The 21667-nt window shown below is 40.4% G+C and overlaps 2 protein-coding genes across 4 annotated transcripts in view; one reads left to right on the plus strand and one right to left on the minus strand.

Annotated features, from left to right (window-relative positions):
• Window positions 1-19801, minus strand: part of LOC149316990 (ATPase WRNIP1-like) — a 45377-nt gene extending 25576 nt beyond the window's left edge. For both annotated transcript variants that reach the window (XM_089516636.1, XM_089516635.1), the window contains exons 1-3: window positions 19136-19801; window positions 2407-2598; window positions 934-1178 (exon numbers count right to left, since the gene is read on the minus strand). In XM_089516636.1, coding sequence (XP_089372762.1) covers window positions 934-1178; window positions 2407-2598; window positions 19136-19615 — 917 coding nt within the window. In that variant the 5' untranslated portion in view covers window positions 19616-19801. The remainder of the gene's footprint in view (window positions 1-933; window positions 1179-2406; window positions 2599-19135) is intronic.
• Window positions 1159-21667, plus strand: part of LOC149316991 (uncharacterized) — a 124064-nt gene continuing 103555 nt past the window's right edge. The window contains exon 1 of one of the 2 annotated variants that reach the window (XM_089516633.1): window positions 1159-1240. In XM_089516633.1, the coding sequence (XP_089372759.1) occupies window positions 1185-1240 (56 nt within the window). In that variant the 5' untranslated portion in view covers window positions 1159-1184. Of the gene's footprint in view, window positions 1241-19456; window positions 20524-21667 lie in introns of those variants that run through there. The other variant, XM_089516634.1, reaches the window with a different exon arrangement.

Here is a 21667-nt window from a genome sequence, read left to right on the forward strand (position 1 = left end):
ATTTATATCCCGCTTTTCTGTTACAAAACAATCAAAGCGGCTCACAACATATTAAAATCCACATTTACAAAATTATGTCTCAAATTCCCCCCCTTAAAACAGGATTAAACATGTACAATTAAAATATCTATTAAAACACACACACACACACACACAAATGTACGAGGACAGAGTGGTGGACTAATACATGATGTGGGGGGCAGTCATTCTGTGGCCGGGCACTTTTATTCAGGAAAGGCCTGCCGGAAGAGATCCGTCTTGACAGCTTTTTTAAAGCTGTCTAAGCTGGCAATTGGACGGATCTCGTCCGGCAGACCGTTCCATAGTTTGGGAGCAATTGCAGAGAAGGCCCTCTGGGAGGTAGCAGTTAGTCTGGTTTTTAAAGGCTGCAATGGATTCCTCCCAGAGGATCTGAGGGTGCAGGGCAGATTATATGGAAGCATGACATACAACATGTTATCTGGAAACAACTGTTACTTCTACACTTCACATTCATTATTTTAAAAATTGCTCAGTCTACAAAGATATTTCTAACTGATAGAATCCTATGTCCTGGCTAAGACTTTGCTAGAATAGAAGTAATATTGAACCCACCAGAATTACTGGATACAAAAAAGAGAAAAAGCCTAAAGTAAACTGTAAGTGTCGCTAGGAATATAAATACCCAACCTGACTGAGCAAACCAGAAATTACACCCACTTGCATAAAACACCCTGTATAATCTAGAACAAATAATTTTAAAAAAGGATAGGAGGCTTTACAATATTTTTCTCCCTACAACTTACACTGAATGCACACAATGGCTGCTTTTCTTTTGCTATTAAAGGAGTTCAGGTTTTCCCATCCCTCCTTTCTCACTTCTCCTCTGGCAGGCAGTCAACAGATTCTTTAGGTGGTGTGTGTAACACTCTGCTGTTCACAAAGCATACTTACTCAGAGCTCTTGCTGTTGCTGCCATTCACAGAGCCAGCACACTGCTTCTCTTGGCTTAAAATCTGGATCCCTAAGGACTTGACCGCTCGCATCAGGATAGCTTCCATTGCTTCCACTGACAGCTTCTCAAGAACAATAACACGACATCGGCTCAAAAGAGCAGAATTGACTTGGAAAGAAGGGTTTTCTGTGGTTGCCCCAATCAGTGTCACAGTTCCACGCTCAACGTGTGGAAGGAACGTGTCCTGGCCATGGGAGGAAAACAGAAGAAATTGGTTCCCATCAATGAAAACTTCAGCCATCCCATGTGAGTAAAATATTTCAAAATCCAAACTGCTTTTTTAATGGCTTCTATATGTATGGATGTACAGATGATGTGTGGTGGGTATTTTTGGGCTGATCATTCATTCTAAGAGTAAAGGCTAACCACTTCATTCATTTCACTTCTACTGTGTATGTTTTAGGGACCACCTCAGTTATCCCTATTATCAACACAGGATTATATTTTTAGATGTGTTCTGAAGTTCTTATTTGCATAATTGTTACAACTTTAAAATAAATCTTGGGTAGCTCTCTCACTTGCTAAAAACATTATTCAGAGAGATTGTAAAGTATTATGCAAATATTTGGAAGATTTGTCTTAAATATTCCCTTCACAGAAACTGGCCATTCCATTAATATTTTGTAACTTTCAGCACCTATTCATGTCAAGAATTGTCATCTGTTCCTCCAATTGCAGAAATGAAATTCTGAAACAGTTAACATAAGCTAAAACACACGTGAACAGAGTAATCATCTCTTGAAAAATGGTGCCACTCTATTTCTTCCCTCAGCATCCCAAGCTTCAGAATGATGATTTTGCTGTTTGCTAGTGGAACAGTGGTATGCTAAAATACTGGGCACCTGTCAAATTTCTAATTCTAGGGTAATGGCTTTAACTGGGCTGCAGTGTTCTTATTACTGTAAATGAAAACTTAACTAATTTAAGCAAAGAGACAACAGCATTGTATTTTCGAAAGAGCTTAGATGAAATGTGATTCTACGTTATTTAAAAATGCATGAAAACATGCAATAGGCCAGAACTGTTCAGTTCAGTTTTCTGATGCTGTTGCCCTCTAAATGTGTTGGGTTACAACACACATAACATCCAGCCAACTTTGCACTCTCTGAGGATGATGGGATTTGTAGTCTGATATGTCTAGCAGTGTGTATGTGACAGCTTGAAAAAGGCTGGTACAGTAGACTGAATGTGGGACATAGACTGGGCAGACCTATGTACAAAGCCTTGCTTATTCCAGGTTCAGAGAAGTAAACACATTATCACCCAAAGCACATAAGAGAAAAGATAGGATGCAATTGTGACAGATATCGATTTAAAAAATAATATCATTTTGGCTTTAAAGCAACATTGGTCTAAAACATTCCCTGTTGGAGCCATTCACGTCCAAAGGAAGTGACAACATCAGTCAATACCTGTTGAGATTTATTGAAACGGTGTATCTCATCAATAAAGAGGATGGTTTTCCTCTTGCAGAGTCTCTTTTCATTTTGGGCTTGAGCAATGACATCTCTGACATCGTTGGTTTTGGCACTTGTTGCTGACAATGTCACAAACCGCGTACCATTCTTCTTACTGCTATTTGCAATGATGTGCGCCAAGGTAGTCTGAAACCAAGAGAGAGGAGTTTGCTAGTTGATTTTGCTTTGGGAACAGAAAACAGTAAGGACAGTGAAAATGTTTGGGGATAGTAACTCTAACAAAATGGCTCTATTTGCCTTTTAAATAGAGGGGACAGACATTTTCTATCTGTTTTGTCTAGAAATGTGAAGGCACAGATGCACAAAACAGGAAAATTCACGGGTGACCCCCACTTTTCCCCCCAAACCTTATTTTTTCCTGAAAAATGAAAAAATCTGGACTATGGCATATTTTCTTTCGGAATCATGAATAAACTGTTTTAAGACAAACTATTCATATATTTATTCCCTCCCCAATCATATCAAAAACTATGTAACCATAGACTTTTAGATAAGACTTCATACAACAGTGCTGCTCAATGATGTATAATTATTTTCTGAGCAAACCATACTTTTTATATATCATACATAATAACTGTATGCCAAACTAAGTTATGCTTAACACATTTTAAATCCCTAAAATAACAAGCTTACATGCAATTGGTAAAGCCTGTCAGTGTTGCACCTTCCTCTCAATTTTACCCCAAATTCCAATTCCTTCCTCCCTCCCCCACCAAAAAAACAAAACAAAACAAAACAAAACAAAAAAAACCCTGAGGGGAAATGTTTTCTTTCCATGGTTTCAAAATTTCTAGAAATTATACACTTCTACTTTAATGTTTGTTCCAGTGAAGAGAAATATTATTTAAACAGAAAATCCATGTGACCTAAGTTTAAAAAAAGACTCTTCATCCTAGCTAGGTTTCAGCTAGTGAAAAAGAGAAATAAATCTTCTGCTTTCTGGCTGGTATCCCAAGAGCTATTTTAGCCTATTGGCATTCTCAGTGGGATTCTGGAGGGTCTTTCCCTTTGGATAGCAGACCTTCATGCAATTTCACACGCTGTTTTTCAAAGCCCACTCAGTTTCAAAATCAGTTTGCAAAACAAGTTGGAGTGCAAGGAGCACATGTTCAAAACCCACATGAGTGTGCCATATCTTGGACTTGAACCTCCCTTTGTAAAATAAATGTTTTATGTATTAAATAAAAGGATGAGGTGGCTTATAGGTTAAGATGCCAGTTCTGACAATCAGAAGATTAGAAGGTTGGCAGTTCGAGTCCCAAGTGCTGCATGATGGAGTGAACTCATGTCACTGGTCCCAGCTTCTGCCAACCTAGCAGTTCGAAAGCAAGTAAATGCAAGTATATAGATCGGTATCACTTTGGTGGGAAGGAAACAGCACTCATTGCAGTCATGCTGGCCACATGACCACCAGAGTAGTCCTCAGACAACGATGGCTATTCAGCTTAGTAATGGAGATAAGCACTGTCCCTTTCAGTCGGTTATGACTAGACGTTCATGTCAAGGGATTACCTTTAACTTTTATTTATTAAATATACTATCACACTATAATTCAATGATACATTTGTGCTTTAGTCAATTCAGACAGAGTCAGCATTGGCACTGCAGAAATACAGTAATTCAGATTGACACCACTTTAACTGCCATGGCTCAATACTATGGAATTCTGGGAACTGTAGTTTGCTGCTCTGGTGGTGCCACAACAAACTACTGTTCCCATATTCCATAGCACTGAGGCTTGGAAGTTAAAGTGGTGCCAAACTGGATTATTTCTGCAGTGTCCATACAGCCTGGGTTGGATTCAGTGGGAGTCCTTGTAAAGGTGGAAGAGAAGTGCATCTTGGATTTTTTCAGAATGGTTTCTCCAGCTTTTCCCCATCATGTTTTATCAAAGGCAGCACTGAAGGGACCTCCTCAAATTTTTAGAACTGGCTTTTGAAGGGATGCTGATCTCTGCAATAGGAAGATGGAAGGAACAATCACCATTATTACTCTTCTATGGAGAAGGACCTACGACAGTCCTCTGCACCTTCCCCAATGCCAGTTCTGATTGCCAGGGAAGCTTCTTCCTGAAAGAGACTCATGCTTGGCTGATCCTTCCAAAATCATATCCTGATCAAGAAAAGTATACTCTGATTGAGGTGAAATAATACTGTCCTATTCTACAGCTTCCCTTTAAGGATTGGGGAAATGATTTATGTCAAATGAGCTGGACGCCAAAGGCATCATATGAAGATTAGGTGTATTTACCTTACATTTAGTACTGATGATTTCACTAAATATGTTAATCCACAGGTTTAGCATGTGTGTTGCCTTAAGCTATTTACTTGTTAACTAGCACTTGGCCTCTACAAATGAAATATAATCAGTACACTTCATTGGCTGCCTGACAAACTGTTGATTTATCTTTAAGGGTGGTCCTTTTGATCTCTTCACTTTGCCCTCTTGATAGAACACATTGGCCTGTTACAGACAGCCAAAATAAAGCTGCTTCGAGTCACAGTGGAGGTATGGTGTTTCAATGATGCATGCGTGCTAAGAGTCCAGAAGCCACACCAAAGCCATGCTCCAGTCCTTAGGGCTGGAGTGTGGCTTTGGTGCGAGTTCTGGACTCTTAAGACACATGCATCATTGAAACACCATACCTCCACTGTGACTCGAAGCAGCTTTATTTTGGCTGTCTGTAACAGGCCATTATTACCTTATGGCCACAGTTATTTATGGGGACCTTTTAGTTCTCCTTATGGCAGCTCTATACAATCTGTGACCTGCCAAAGTGCATGCTGCCCACAGCCTTCTAGGTTCCCAGTCTGAGGTAAAGCACATGGAGGAGATTTTTTTTTAAACTGTTCTCCTGATGGGCCAGAACACACAGAGGCTGAGCTGAGACTAATGTGGTGGGTCAGCTTCGTTCTCCTTCTCCACCTCAACTCAAATAACGTATTATCTTTATTCCATGGTAAGCCTAAATTACAGGATCTGATCTGCACAGAACAGCTGTGGATCACACTAATGGGTTCACGATCATGGACTTAACTGAATAGTGCTGAATAGCCTTAGCTGTGAAGTTGTACTCTCCCAGACACAGTCACCTCACAGATGGTGTGGTGTGATGTACCTGCTGGAGGGTTCACCTAGGACTTCAGAGATCCAAGTGCCCACTGAGTCATGAAACTCACTGGACAACCTTTAAGTCCTCCAGATTTTTTAACTGCAACTTTTAGAGCCCCATTGGTCAAAATTGTGGGAGTTGTACTTGCTGGGCCAAAACTGAGAATTAGTACTCCATCAGCTGGTATCAGGGTGATAAATAAAAAATTATGCGGTCAGTCACCCTTACGTCTTTTGCATGGAGAGATTTGCATCTGTGAATCAATTCAAAATTGATTCATTGTTCCCACTACATTTTAAGGCATTGAATCTCTCCATGGCAATTAAATCCAGTTTCAAGTTCTCATTCACCACCATTCCAGATCAAAATGGAGGCACCTCCATTTCCTGAATAGTGGCTGTGTGATCTGAATCGATCAAATAGCACATTCACACTGTCAGAGGTGTGGATCATTGCGGTGCTTAAAAAAAGAACCACTAAGGGAGCCAGCGCCAAATGCACTGTTTTAAATTGGCTTTTAGGTCCCATCCCCCCTCCCCCCGCAAACTACACTGAGTACAATCAGTACAAGTGTGAATGATAGGGAAATAACCCAGTTTCCAAATCAATTAAAAGATAAATCAATCAATCCAATATATTTTACTAGTTCAGTGGTTCACAACTTTTCTAACCCTTTAATATAGTTCCTCATGTTGTTGTGACCCTCAACCATAGAGGAACGGTGTCTTGGTTCCTAAAATCATTGGAAATATGTGTTTTACGATGGTCTTAGGCAACCCCTGTGAAAGGGTCATTCGACCCCCAAAGGGGTCGCAACCCACAGGTTGAGAGCCACTGTACTAGTTGATCACACTAGTAAAAATGTGAACAGCAGTGGCTAAAATCAAAAGACCAGTAAGATAACAGTATAAGAGAAGAACAATAAGATGAATCTAGCAACATACTTTGCAGGTGGTTTGGAATCATTAATGGTATCTCAAATCCAAAATAGCAAATAAGAAGCACTATAAATGATCTGTTTATAATAGAGTAAAAGGTATTGGGCAAAAATTGGATTTGGGCTCAATTCTAGATAGATCAAGCCTGTAAGCAGCCATTTACCCACCTTCCTAAAACAGGTGAGACTTGCCCTCAAGCAATTATATGAGGCGGAGCCACAGATTAGTGGTAGGTTCTTGGCTACTGACAGTGGTTATGCTTGGACACACTAGAAAACCATGCTAAAATATCTCCCAATAAACGACTGGCTGCTAAAAACCTTGGATGCAACGGAAATGGATAGGTTAACAGCACTTATCAAAGAAAAGACAAAAAAGTTGGAAGGGAACGATAAGATTTTGTGAAAAAAGAAGTGCCAAAACCAGCAATTAACAAGAAACTGTATAATAACACAAGAAGTGAACACTTAAAGACTTAATTTCTGAAATTGCAATATTTGAATTCTAAAGTCACAGTCCAAAATCTTGCAAATTAAGTGATTAATTTGATGTGGTAACTAGAAGTACATTCAGAGAATAAGACTGTGGATCTGTGCACAGTATTTAAGTTGATACAGAAGAGACTTATCAATGAAGTGGTGGGGATGAGTAGAGCAATTTTGTGGTAAATGGAAGAATAAACAAAAAGGTAGCTGGAAATTAGGAAGAACCCAACAATAGCAATTATGAGGGGAGAGGAGGGGAAGGGGGAAGATATATAAATTTGTATGTATATTTGTATTGGCCTATGCTGGTATATGCAATAGTATATGAACAAATGTATATATGAGAATGTGAATGTGAGGATGATTCTGTGAACTAATGGCATTATATCCACTATTATAAGAAAAAAAGAATAAAAAAAGAAAATCATGAACAAGATGGACATGGTGAAATTCCATTTGGCTGTTACTTAAGTGGCCACCTAGTTAGAAATTAGGAGCCTGCTGTCAGAAGCAAGGATCTGGGTTTGTTCTTCCTGATTCGTAAATCAGGAATGTATTATCTTTGTTTGTAAATTGAGCAGTGAGCCAGTAACCTAGGTTTAGATAATATGCTAAAGAAACCATTTGGGTTATTTTTACCATTTGTTGTACTGGGCAGAACCAAGCACAAGAGAACCATTCATATTAAACAATGATTCACCATCATCCTTGATTGCCATTCTGTGCAAATGCAGCTGCTAGAGTCAAGAGGTCTGAATGCTCCGAAACACATTTCCAAAACGTGTCATAATAAACTCATTTTCATCTGTTTCTCCAACGATACTTTTTATTACTACTTATATTAAAAATTATCAACTTTTAAAACAGAAAAACATAGTTTGGTCAATTAAGGCTGCATTTCTAACAAATTAAAATGGTTTAAATTATTGATTTAGCGGATTAAATGGTTAACTCATTGTTGCAGTAACAATTCCAGAAGTCCTTACTTTTTCTGCTACCAACCACCCAATTACACATCTCTCCAATAAAGAGCTGTAGAAGCAGTTCCCCACAGATTTCTCCTATAATAGCCATTCTGACCTAGAAGGCTAAAGGGAAAGATCCTCAGCAGCTGGTGGGAGCAGGTGGTGACAAGCCTAAACACTCCTTGAAAAGATATGCCAAAGATCAGGATTACTGCAGCAGGTGCTCCGAATCTGATCCCCTCCTAGACAGAGCATCTGAGTCAGAGATGTATCTCCTGGGGACCCACAATAACAGCAGGACACTCTAGTTGTTCCTTCACTGGCAGCTCACTCTCTTCTTCTGTTGTTATATTTCCCTTGGCCTTTCAGGCACCCTCAGGGAAGATAAGCCTAGGGTAGGAAATCTGTCACCGGAAAAACGGAGGCCAGCAGAAGAAGCTTTCCTGCCTGAGGCAAAGATCAAGATGGTGTCCCTCCCATTCCATGTACAGAAGCCAACTAGCAGCTGAATCCTTCTTCAATACTGGTCTTGGGACTGTGCCATCCACAGCACCTGGGTGGCAGAAGAGCTTATAGGGCTCAGGGATCAGCTGTACAATACACAGCTTTCCTCTCCAGTACCATGCTATCACCTGTGAGCATCAACCATCAAAGGCAAATACTGAATGTACTCATATATAGGTCTAGAAATTTTAGTCGAAAAATTGACCCAAGCTTGGGTCAACGTATCCACAGATCAAAGTAGGTACTTTACTTTAATGCTTATCAAAAAAGGAACCATCCCCTTTTCTGAGTGGCAAAAGGAGCTTAATCTGTCCTGGAAGAACCTAAACAAAGCACTGATCCCCTTTGCTATTGATACCACTTCTGACATTTCTGAATGCCTGGGTGGGAAAATGACTGTGATAGCAGCTCTTTGGTGCTTCCCCTCAAAGGAGTGCCAAGAGGACTTGGGCTTTGAAGGATCTGAATAAGATGTTTGTCAGCTTTTCTGGGTTGAAATCAAGCAAAGTTATCACATTAAATTTATATGTTATCATCACTGCTGATGTAGTAGCCAGTTTCAATGCTTTGGCTTTTCATTCTTTATTAATGGTATGTATTTTCTTAGTCCTGCGTGTGTCTGGTTGCCTTCCCTATACACCATGGTTCCCTTTCTCATCCATTCAACTTTTAAGGTGGGCAAAAACAATTATGCTTGCAAGAATACTGTTAAGTTCTTTGCCATCATTTTCCTTTGCTTCACCCTTTATATCCACTTTTACACACCCCTAAGTTTTACCTGTGACTTATCCAGTGATCATATCAAAATCCATAATTTTGCCCCCAAACCTGCCCTTGGGTTATGCATGAAGTTTACTTATAGTTGAGTATGTACAGTACCTCACTTTGCCTAATAACTGGGCAAGATCTGAAAAAAGGACATTTAGATTAGGTACTAGGATATAATCTTCCATTGCCAAGCAGCCCATTTCTCCCATGTCTCTGGCTCCCGGGGTGTCCAGGGGCATGAAGCCCCAAGGACACCCTTTTCCAGGCCACAGGGAAGTGGCATTTTGCTGCTTCTCCGTAGCCTGGAAAAGTACTGGACTGGGGCCTCTGGGCTGCCCCTTTTCCGCGGTCTGTACTGGGCCATAATTACCACTATTAAAAAAGCTACACAACTGTTAACACAATGGGTGACAAGGAAAATCAGACACCCTCGCCTTCAGGTTCTCTGAGAATTTTAGTGAAGGAAAAGAATACAGGCCCGTTACAGACGGGCATATAGTATGAGCAGAGCGCGTACTATGATTAGGAAGGGGCGTGACTTCTTCACGCCCCTAACCCTAGTATGCGCTCTGCGCGTACAAAATGGTGGCGCCCTATACAGACAGGGTTTAAGGTAGAAAATGCATTTATTCTGACAATACTAACTATGTTAGGAAGCCACGCCTGTCTTGAGTACTGTTTGGAATTCATGGCATCCTTAGGTGGCACACAGCAGAAATAAACTCCTTTTCTGACACATTTTATTTAGTGCTAACTCATTTGACTGAACAGGTAGGGTTGCACAGAGTACAAGTCCAGAGCATAGCTGAGTACTCATTTATATGGTGGGTAATGAAGGCATTAGGTTTCTTTTACAATGTAATATAATGGTAATATGAAAAGTCTGGTTTAACCAGCAATGTTTATTCATTACTTCTGAGATACTGTTTTGGATTAGTGTCATTTCTTTGGGTTTCTGGGCAGTTTCCTACTTCTGTGTTTTTATCTTTTTTCTAGTAATTACAGTAAAATATAAAATAAAGCATTAGTTATACATTGAGCCCATGTGGTGTATTAGTTATTAGTGTTCGACTAGGACTCCCAAAGACCAGGGTTTACATTTTCACTCAGTCATGGAAACCCACTGGGTGACAGAGAAAGGCAATGAAAAAAACTTTTTGAACATATCTTGCCAAGGAAACCCCAAGATGCCTTAGGATTGTTGCAAAAGTCAGAAATGACTTGAAGGCACACAACAACAAATGTTACTAATTTGTTACTCTGAAAGTAAGGCATAATGGTTAACATTCATTCCACTATTTAGTAACCATATGATCAATACCCTCCCTCCACCCATATGACTGCAGTGGTATTGTGCTCAACAGCTGCTTCATGCTCTTATTCCTCTGATGAGCCTCTCAAGGGCTGGGGCAGGGAAGTACATTTATTACATACACTTGTCACCAGTTAAGAAGGTGGGGCTGGACAGCCAAGTGAGTGGAGCTACATTCATTTCACCAGCTCCATTGCCAACTTTCCCAGAAGACCATCTGTAAAAGCAATTCTGTAGGATGAAGATTTATAAAACTAAAGGAGAGCTATACTAAATTAAGTCTGCCTTGGGCACTGACACTGGAAACCTATATTCTGTCATAATAATTAGCTGCTCTGACAATACTTGGCATTATATATTGCGTTCCTTAACTCTCTTGTGCTCATAGAATCACAGAGTTGGAAGAGACCACAAAGACCATTCAATTCAACTCATACTGTTCAAAGAGCTTCATACGATTATTACATGTTGTGTCTCCCTTATCTGAAATGTTTGGGACCAGTAGTGTTTTGGAATTATATATTTCTTAAATTTGATTTTTGAATACCTTTATTTCCATATACATACCATATACACTCAACTATAAGTCGACTTCATGTATAAGTTCAGGGCAAGTTTGGGGGCCAAAATTATGGATTCTGCTACGACTTGTGGATAAATCGAGGGTAAAACCTAGGGGCATACAGCGAAGGATCTAAAGCAGTGGTCCCCAAACTGCTCTTTAAAGGATTTTGGACTTAAGCTCCCAGAATCCCAGACTATTGGCCAACATGGCTGAGGCTTCTGGGAGCTGGAGTCCAAAATCTCTTAAAGGGCACAGTTTGAGGACCAATGATCTAAATAATAATATTTTAATAATAATATTTATTTGTATACCGCCCTCTGGCAAACCAATCCGGGCGGTTAACAACAGTAAAATATAAAATATGACAATTAAAAACACTTTATCCCTCCCCCCGTTAAGACAGTATTAAACAGTATAACATATTAAAACACAATATCAATGCATAAAAACAACAATTAAAAACTAAAAAACCCTGATATCCCTCTGTTGATCCTCAACCATCACTAAGCTGGGGCCACGGGAGGAATGAGGGAGTCAGGGAACCTGGGCCGGGATGATTAATCTGGAAAGGCCTGTCGGAAGAGATCCGTCTTGACCGCTTTTTTAAAGCTGTCTAATGATGTTATCTGACGGATCTCATTCGGCAGGTCGTTCCAGAGTTTGGGGGCGACAGCAGAGAACGCCCTCTGGGAGGTCGCCGCAAGCCTAGATTTTTGAGGCTGCAGTAAGTTCCTCCCAGAGGACCGGAGAGCGCGGGGAGGATTGTACGGGAGGAGGCGGTCCCTGAGATAGCTTGGACCCAAGCCATTTAGGGCTTTAAAGGATGAAGCAAAGCAAAACAATGCCAAGCTAACCAAATTCCAGCAGATATAATTCTTTGTGCTTACTCTTAAGGCTGGATGGATGAGACAGCAGAGGGGGTTAGTGTTTCCAGGACAGATTATATTCTTGTCTTTCACCAGGGGATGGTTCCTTCTTTTAAATAAGAGTTAAGATACAGTACTTCCATTGACCCATAGATAAGTCGACTCAGGTTTTTGGGGTCAATTTTTTTGACCTAAATTTCCAGACATAAAGATGAGTATATACAGTACATAATGAGATATCTTGAAGATGGCAGTCTAAACAGAAAATTCATTTATGTTTCATATACACCTTATATACATATCTGGAATATATTTTATACAATATTTTTTAATAATTGTGTACGTGAAACAAAGCTTGTGTACACTGAACCGTCAGAAAGCAAAGATCTCAGCCATCTATTTTAAAAGTTTTGGGTTTTGGAGTATTTTGGATTTCAGAACTCTGGACAAGAGAGACAACCTATACCACACAGTGGTCCCATTTGTTTCTGTCTCAAGGGGCAGTGGCTTAGAAAATGCAGAAAACAAAGACATATGTGTATCTGGCCTAATCACATAGCCAGATGTATCACGATAAACTCATTATTGACTATTTGATAACCATGGAGGTAAACCCTGAGTGATGCTCAAGAAAGCTCCTGGTTGAGCAGAGATTTTATATAGGGACTTCCTAGCTCTGCTATACTAGGTCTCCACTGATGACGCTTCAGCTGAGAAATTTATTAAACAGTAATTGACCCCTGTCAAGTCAGATTCTATTACCCTGACTCAAGCTCGCTCCTGTCAATAAACAAGGTACCCATAACTGCTGGGGGGTAAGAGAGGGAAAGGTTTCATAATTGATTGACTATTTCTCACAGCATCACCTCTACCCTCGTTAACTTAAGAACCAAGTCCGTAAATGCCACATCAGGGATGGGAATCCATATCTCTACAGATGTTACTGTAAGGCGAGTTTCCACTGTATATCAGGGACCCCATACTATTTAATGGGACTTCAGCATCCAAGAATTTTGGTATCCATGAAGTCCTGGAACCTAATCGCTGTATATCTTTAGTGGAAGAACACTATAATAAGTCTGGATATTTAACACCATTTGATTAATGTTATTTTCATATTTTTTTCCATTTTTAAATTTCAGTGATTTCTGTATTTGCTTGGTACTTCTGTAGCAGATATTAAGTCCACCCATTTCATCAACACTAGAGAGGGCAACATATGCTGCTTCTGATCTTTCTCACAATTCGTATAAAATGTCCTTGACTATACTGATTATACCCAGTCTGCATACTAATAAGTAATTTCCTACAGATAAAGAGGTAAACTCCTCTGTAATCATGCAAGTAAGAAAAGATTAAAGCAACAGTTCTATATTATAAAATGTAAAACTGATGCAGTTAGAAACATCATCTATCCTTGTTTTTGTGTTGGAAGTCCTATATGTTTTACACTGTCAACTGGACTGGCAGCCAGAAATACCAATCAGGTCTGAACCCCTTGGTGCATTGGAAGGGGCGAAAATGCTTACAATTTCCTGATAAAAATAATCAAACAGTTCAGGATAAGTGAGACTGTGCAGGAAGAACATAAAAGAAAGTGAAAGATCTAGTATGTTTTATGTTCAAAACTAAAAGTGTGTTCACATGCGTGCACGCATGCCTGTCTGTCTGACTCCCTGGCCTGAAATACTATTACTTTTGACTTGTCATGATGAGATTCAGAATAAAACACAAAGATAACTAAAAGATAAAAATAAATCCACAGAAATTCAATACCAACTGCAAAGACAGCATGTTGCTTTGTAGTTAACACATTCTCATCATCTACTAAGTATATTAACAGAGTGTAAGGCTGGACATGTAAGACCAAGAATAGTTGGTGTGTAGTGATCACAGGTGATTTCTTAAGTACTAACATGTAAGATGTTCACTTATGCAGGCCTTCTGCAAGTGTGTTAAGCAACATACTTAGACAAGAGTAGGCCATCTGCAAATATCAAATGTTCAGTATGGAAGCTCCCAAGTTCCTTTCCAGACTAGAGGTTATTCAGTGGTTGGGTTACAGCAGTAGATGTTTCCTTGCTATCTCTCTCAACTAAAATTGGGTGCCTCATGGCAGACAGGCAAAAATCTGACTCTCACACATTAAAGGGTCATAAATCATAGAACAGCTTACTCAGGTTGCAAGCTTATGTTGAAGCAGCTGGACCATTAGAGAGACAGCCATGAAAGCTTTCTTTTTTAAAAAAAAGTTTTTAATTTGCACACAGGCTGAAGAAATTGATGCCCACTGGGTCATATTGCTTGTCCTTGGACACACTCCTGACGCTAAGCTCAAGGTTCAGTTATAGTGGATCAGCACTTCCAATCTCTACAGAGTTTAGCTATGTGGGTCATATTAGCCCACGCTGCTCCACACTGGGCAAATCATCACAAGCTTTTTACCTAGGGTCCAGGAGTGATTCTGGGTGCTGGGAGGAAACCCTACTTACTATGTAGTTTCATAGTACCTCATCAAAATCACTGGAAGCTGTATGTGGATATATCCTTTCCTCATTAATGGACAAATATTCCTTTATGACTTGAAGTGATTTGCTGGGCTCAGGTTGTGCAATCCTGTTAAAACAGTGAGGTTTCAGGGGTTCAAGGTCAGCCAGTGGGTTTCATGGTTGAGCGGGAAATCGAATCCCTATCTCCAGAGTTGTAATCCAACACAACACTACATTGGCTCTCATCTATAAACTACCACAGCAAGATTATGATTATGAAGCCACTTTCATTGTTTAGTTGAGAATCTCACAAGGTTTCTGTGAACACTGCAGGTTTTCAAGTTTCAGTGCTGAGAAGGTAGAGAAAAATCTTGCAGAAAGTCAAGCAAGAGCATGGCAGATTACCTGAAACTGAAATTGAATGTAGTTTATCTTTGTCTATTGCAACTGGGGAAAACAGTTTTATTTATCTGTTTTATGCCCTATCATTGACAGAGAAGGAAAGATAGTTTTCCCATTATTTTGATTAATTCAGCTTACTGTTCTTGTAATCAGGCCCCTAAAAATTTAATCAAACAATACTTTATTAGCTTCTATAAAGATAGATTAATAATTTTGGTAAATACAATACTGATAATTACACACAGACTTTCAAGGGTATACTGTGCAGGATACTAGTTAGATTTATGAGCACATGGTGTGCCATTCTACTTTAGGTTCAGCTATTGTGCATGCAGAAGAATAGCATGTGCTAGTAAGACCATCACTGTGTGCATCACACAGAACAATGAGTTCATTGGTTTGGAGCACATGCATCTCACATTCACACATTCCAACTCATGTTACACCATTTAGAGCATAATCCTAAATATCCTTGAAAATTAAGTCCCATTGCCCTATTCCCAATCAAATCTTCATAAATCTGCATTTTTAATCCAAGTTTAACATGCCGAGTACAGACTCTGTATCATCACATCATATGCTTAGTCAGTGTAATAATGCCACTCTGCACCATTATTCAGTAACTATGAATCAAGTTACAACCAGTTAACAAAATAGTATTTTAACCACTTTGCAAAGATAATTAGGTAAGAACCAAGGAACTCAGGAAACTGTCAAAATACCTGGAAAATACAGGACTTAGGGGGATAGTATTTAAATAAGAGCTTTTACTGACTTTCTGGTGGAAAAGAGGAAAGGGATGGTAGGGTCTTGACCTAGAAGGGATCTATACTTCTAGCTTTTCAGCAAGGGAAAACATGAGAACAGAATCTACTTCCATGTAAGTGGCTAGGTGCTATTTAGTTAAAAGACACTGGGGTTTCTGTTATGTGCCCCAAATGTTCAGTTTTCAAATATGTATGTATATTGTGTGCCTTCAAATCCTTCCCAAATTATGGCAACCTAAGGCAACCCTATTACAGGATTTTCTTGGCAAGTTTCTTCAGAGCAGGTTTGCCATTGCCATCCTCTGAGGCTAAGAGTGCCACTTGCCCAAGGCCAAGCCAGGATTTGAAACCTGGTCTCCCAGTGTCCTAGTCCAATGCTCAAACCAGTACACCACACTGGCTCACTTTCAAATGTATTAAGCTGTAAATTGTTTGTTCAAACTACTTAAGTTTATAAAGCGGATTGGAGGTCCAAACTATATGATGCCTTCGGAGCCTGATGTTTATATTTATATTTTTATTTATAATTCTACTTATTTACAATGACTGCTCAGGCACTTTAATTGCTCAGACCCATTGGGTGTTCTTTCCCCCATGGAAAGGATAGGGGGAAAAATAGGTTGGCTTCAGTTTATTCATTATTCCATTCCCCAGACAAACGAATGAGGAGAGGGAATGGCAACAAGTGGATAGGAGCCAGAAGCTTCTAGTAGCCAGAAGCCCTAAAAATACTGCCCTGAAATCAGTCTTTTGCTCACTGGAAGAAAGGCAGGATTATATGTAACTATTTAATACATAATTAATATAGGCTGTTATAATCTCAGTGAGTACTGTATATGAAGTGTGCCTTCTAGGCCTTTAAACATGTGAATGGTAAATCTAATAAACAAAAGTAACAATGGCTCACCACAGAGCCGAAATTAGGGCTCAGGAGAGCAAAGAGTCTGCACGTTCCCAAGCCCTACCGCAATGTCCGGGCGCCATCTTGGTGCGTGCACATTCAGACGGCATGCATGCTGACATGCTTCGTGTGCTGCATCTAAATGGCACGGTGCACAAGAGATGTCACTGCGCAGCTCCAGGGCGCTTTTTGCAGCTCCTTTTTCATGGCGCATCATTGCCACATCGTTTGGTTGGCACGGCCATGATCCAGGGCAGAAAGAGGCAGCCTCTGTTGGCCCCTTACCCCCATCTGTAAAGGCCCAATGTTTGTTTTGTATGGGAAAAAATCCAGAAAGGCTGTGTACTAGGAGGCTTTGTGGGGAAATTGGTCGTCTTTGTACAGTATGAACAGGTGGAGTCTGCATCACTTCACCATCTGCCAAGACAATGCTGGGGATACTTGAGTGAAGTTACTGCATTTCTTTGAATCAAATGTTGCTCTGTGCTCCTGGAATTTTTAATAAACAGTGTTGGTTGAAGGCATAGCCCTTTGTGCTGTGTCCCAGTTTAAAACATGAACATGGAAACATGCTGTGGTGGGACTTTCTTTATGTGAAATACAGGGATAACATTACTGCTTTGTTTCCCAGGAAAGTTATGAATAAAGTCTAAAATCCTAAAAATGTGAGGATGGAAAGGGAATCTTTGGCAAGGTCCCAAATGGAACAAAAGATGCAGGAGAGGCATTCTGCACTTATGTCCAGTGCAGTGGTCCTTCATCAAATGATCCACTTTAAGAACACTTTAACTGCCCTGGCTCAATGCTAAGGAATTCTGGGAACTGTAGTTTTGTGAGACATTTAGCCTTCTCTGTCAGAGAGCTCGGGTGCCACAATAAACTACAATTCCCAGGATTCCCTTGCACTGAGCCAGAGCAGTTAAAGCAGTACTGGATTATTTCTGCAGTGTGTTATGGACTATCTTCAAAAACAAGGGCTTGTGACTAACGTTACAAAAACAGAGCACCAATTAATGCTTAGTATATTGACAAAATTAACTAAAACATCTAGCAAACTCAAATGTATATTTCAAAAACCAAATTTGTGTGTGTGAGTGTACTGTGACATTACAATACCACCAAACACTATTGCGATTCATTTATTAAATTGGGACTCTGTTTTTGTGATACTGCAATTGGGATGGGTACTGACTATGGTCCAAGACACACTGCAGAAATAATCCAATTTGAGGCTGCTTTAACTGCCCTGTCTCAGTGCTAGGGAATCTGGGGAATTGTGGCACCGCAACTTTCTGGCTGAGGCAGCTAAATGTCTCACAAAACTACAGTTCCCAAAATTTCCTAGCACTGAGCCAGGGTCGTTAAAGTCTCAAACTAGATTATTTCTGCAGTGTGTTTGGGGTTGTGACTAACATTGTCACACACACACACACACACACACATTTATTTATATATAATACATTGTGTGTATAATATAAATCCACCCAGTGGTTTCCCAGGGCTGAGTTTAGATTTGAACCCTGGTCTCCCAGAGTCATAGTCCAACACTAAAGTTGCAAATCCCAGCATTCCATAGGATGTTCCCATGATGTGTGTGTGTGTGTATGTGTATATGCACACACACATACACCATATACATAAGGATGTACTAAAACAAACAACATTACTTGCCCATAGAGAAACCATATTTGCCCACAGAAAATCATTGGAAAATGCTTATCCATAGGGAATCATTGGAAAATACTTGCCCATAGGGAAACATCATGGTTTCTCTATGCGCAAGTACTGTCATTTGTTTTAGTATGTCCCATATACATATATGTGTGTGTATGTTGCTGGTGGAGGGTCGGTGACTATGAAATTTATGATTTACTGTATTGTATTTTTATCTTTTTACTGTAACTTGCCTCAATCCGCAGGGAGAGGCAAGGGCTAAAAATAAATACATATTATTATTATTATTATTATTATTATTATTATATACATATGTGTGTATGTGTATATATCCTATATATATATATATATATATATATTCAATATATATATATATATATATATATATATATAATCTATGTATCTATCTATCTATATATATATAATATACAGTGTGTGTGTGTGTGTGTGTGTGTGTATATATATATATATATATATGGAAAAACAACTTATATGGAAAAAACATATATGGGAAAACAACTTAAATTTACAAAAACCACACAGCTGATAGAAAATTATTACAATATTTTATATATAATTGTATATAATAACTATCTGTAAGTCACTCTGAGAACCTTTAGTGCTGAAGGGGTATAAATATGCACACACATATGTATATACACACACATACAGAATACATACACACATATTTATACATACACACACAGAATACATCCACACACATATGTCTTTCTCCTGTATGTTTTTTAACATCTTTTGATGGGAGAAGCCAGTGGAGCTTGGAAAGCCTGCAACAGGTGTCTTGTGCATCCAGGCTGGCCCCATAAAGGCATTGGCTGCTGCTGCTGCAGCTGCCGCCCTTTGCTCCCTCCGGATGTGTCTGACCCCATGCTCCTCCAGGCGCCCCTGACTCACCTTTCCGCACCCGGGGGGCCCCCAGAGGATGAGGGAGGGGACTTCGTGGGCCTCCAGGAGCGACCTGAGGAGGGTCTCCTCCCCCAGCACGCGCCCTTGCCCCACATAGTCCCCCAAGTGGCTGGGGCGCAGCTTCTCCGCCAGGGGCTTCCCTTCCAGCTTCTGGGCCAGGCTTTCCCCCTCCAGCTCCGTCTCTGGAGGGGGCTGCTTCTCGGCCCTTGTCCCAGGGCTGCTGCTGCTGTGGAAAAGGGGGAAGGCTCTCCCGCAATGAGTGGGGCTGAGGCGCATCTTCTTGCTGCAAGGGGCGTCCTTAGATGTGGCTGCTGGAGCCCCCTGCTCGCCCCCTCCTTCGTGGCCCTCTCCTTCTCCCTCTCGGCCTTGCAAACATCTGTCCAGATGTGCGTTGATGGCAGCAGCTGGGAGCTGGAGGCAACAAACAGGGCAACTGACTGAGGAAGAGGGCGCCCCTTCGTCCGCCATTTTGTGACAAGAGGAGGGCTGGAGGCTTCCTTTTCCTCCTCTCAGGCCAATAAGCACAATGGACGCCCCTTGTCCTCCTCAGAGCAATAGAAAGCAAACAAAAAGCAGGTTTTGCTTTCAGTCATAAACATGCTGCCCAGGCGGGAAAAGGCAAAACAAAGCCCACGCCTCTCTTCCTCATTGCCCCTGGAGGCTTCTGGGAGTTGTAGTTCTTCTCTCAGGCTAGGCTTGGAGGCAGCAGGGGTGGCCAAATGTCCTCACCACCGAGGAGGACTAACAACAACAACAACAATAATAGTTGTTTATATATCCCACCTTTCTCTCAACACTGGGACACTCAGGGTGGCTTACCATAATAATAATATTAATAATAATTGACATATACATAGTTGTAATGTACTAAATTGCCCTGTAATCATCACCATCCCACCATTCCTCCACATATCTTTCCTCCCATACCTACAGTATTTGAGCTGCACACAACACTGCATGGAAGCTCAGACTAGGAGAGCATGAATTCCTTAAGGCCACTCAGTAAACCTCAAGGCTCTGGGGAGACTAAAACATGCATTCCCACCTAAACAGTAGGAAAGACATCCTGATAGCTAGAGCTGTTCGACAGTGGAATGCACTCCCCTGGAGTGTGGTAGAGTAGCAATAGCAATAGCCATAACATTTCTATACTGCTTAACAGTTTGCAGTGTGTTAGCCAATTGCTCCCAATAAGCTGGGTATCATTTTATCAATCTTCAAAGGGATGGAAGGCTGAGTCAACCTTGGAGCCCTCCAGGATCGAACTTACAGCATTGTAGCTGCAGGACTGGCATTTAACCACTGCGCCACCAGGGCTTCCAAGAGTCTCCTTTTTATGGGTTTTTAAGCAGAGGCTGGATGGCCATTTGTCAGAGGTACTTTGATTCTGCTTTCCTGCATGGCAGGAGGTTGGTCTGGATGGCCCTTGAGGTCTATGCCAGCTCTACAATTTTGTGTCCCAAGTCCCAACCAACTAGTTCAACCTCTTCATTGTGCAGGACTGACTTTTCAATAGCAATGTATGGGATTGCCTCTCTGGGTACACTCATCTCAGTGGACTTTAATTCTCAGTACATGTGGATAGGACTGCATTGCATGTGTCCTGAAATGATGCCTGAGTTGCTCAAAAGGAACTGAATGTGATTCTCCTTGTATAGTTTTCCCTTCTCCAATTTATTTGGTATCAATTATCACTGTTAGGCAACTTGTACACTTCCATGATATTTTGGTTTCGTGACGTATGATACCAATCTATTAAGATGTAATGTTTGCCATTCTGCAGAGCCATCCTCTTGATTCAGTCATCATAAGCTAACGTAATTCTTTGTTTTTAAAAGAGTATTTATATGTTGCTTCTCAGCCAAAAGGCTCCTAGAGTTCTATCAGAGGTTCCATCGGATCTTACAGATCCACTGAGAAAACCAGTGTGTTACAGTGCCTAGTATATTTGAGCACAACTGGGAAGATCTGTATTCAAATCGTCATTCAGCCCTGAAACTCACTTGGTGAACTTGGACAGTTACTGTTTTCAAGCCTCATAGTTGCTGTGCAGCAGGACAATGCATGTTGCCCTCTGATCCCTATAGAAAAGCTGGAAAATAAGTATAATAAATACTAGTATAGGTTTATTATTATTGCTACAAACCTCAAATAATAATAATAATAATAATAATAATAATAATAATAATAATTTGTCATCATTGTTAATAGGCTGGAATATGATTGTATCTATTAAGTTAAATAACTGTTCCCAGAAATTTCTCATTTTCAGGCAGCTTAGCTGTACATGATCAAAGTTCCTTTCTGATCATATCCTCTCCAACATATTTACTGTGAGTGGAGAGGGTTTTTAATATGGATCTTATAAAGCCCACATTTCACCCAATACCTTTTCCGTTTCACAAGGGCTCTTTGTCACAGATTTCTTGTTTTGCTTCCATATTTGACTGCATCTACCCACATGCATTCCCAGTCCAGTTTCTTCCCATTTTATTCTCTGTACTCTGCCACAACAGTACC

This window comes from Sceloporus occidentalis, unplaced genomic scaffold (assembly GCF_023333645.1).
Source record: "Sceloporus occidentalis isolate IW3139 unplaced genomic scaffold, rSceOcc1.0.p SCAF_3, whole genome shotgun sequence".
NCBI lineage: Eukaryota > Metazoa > Chordata > Lepidosauria > Squamata > Phrynosomatidae > Sceloporus > Sceloporus occidentalis.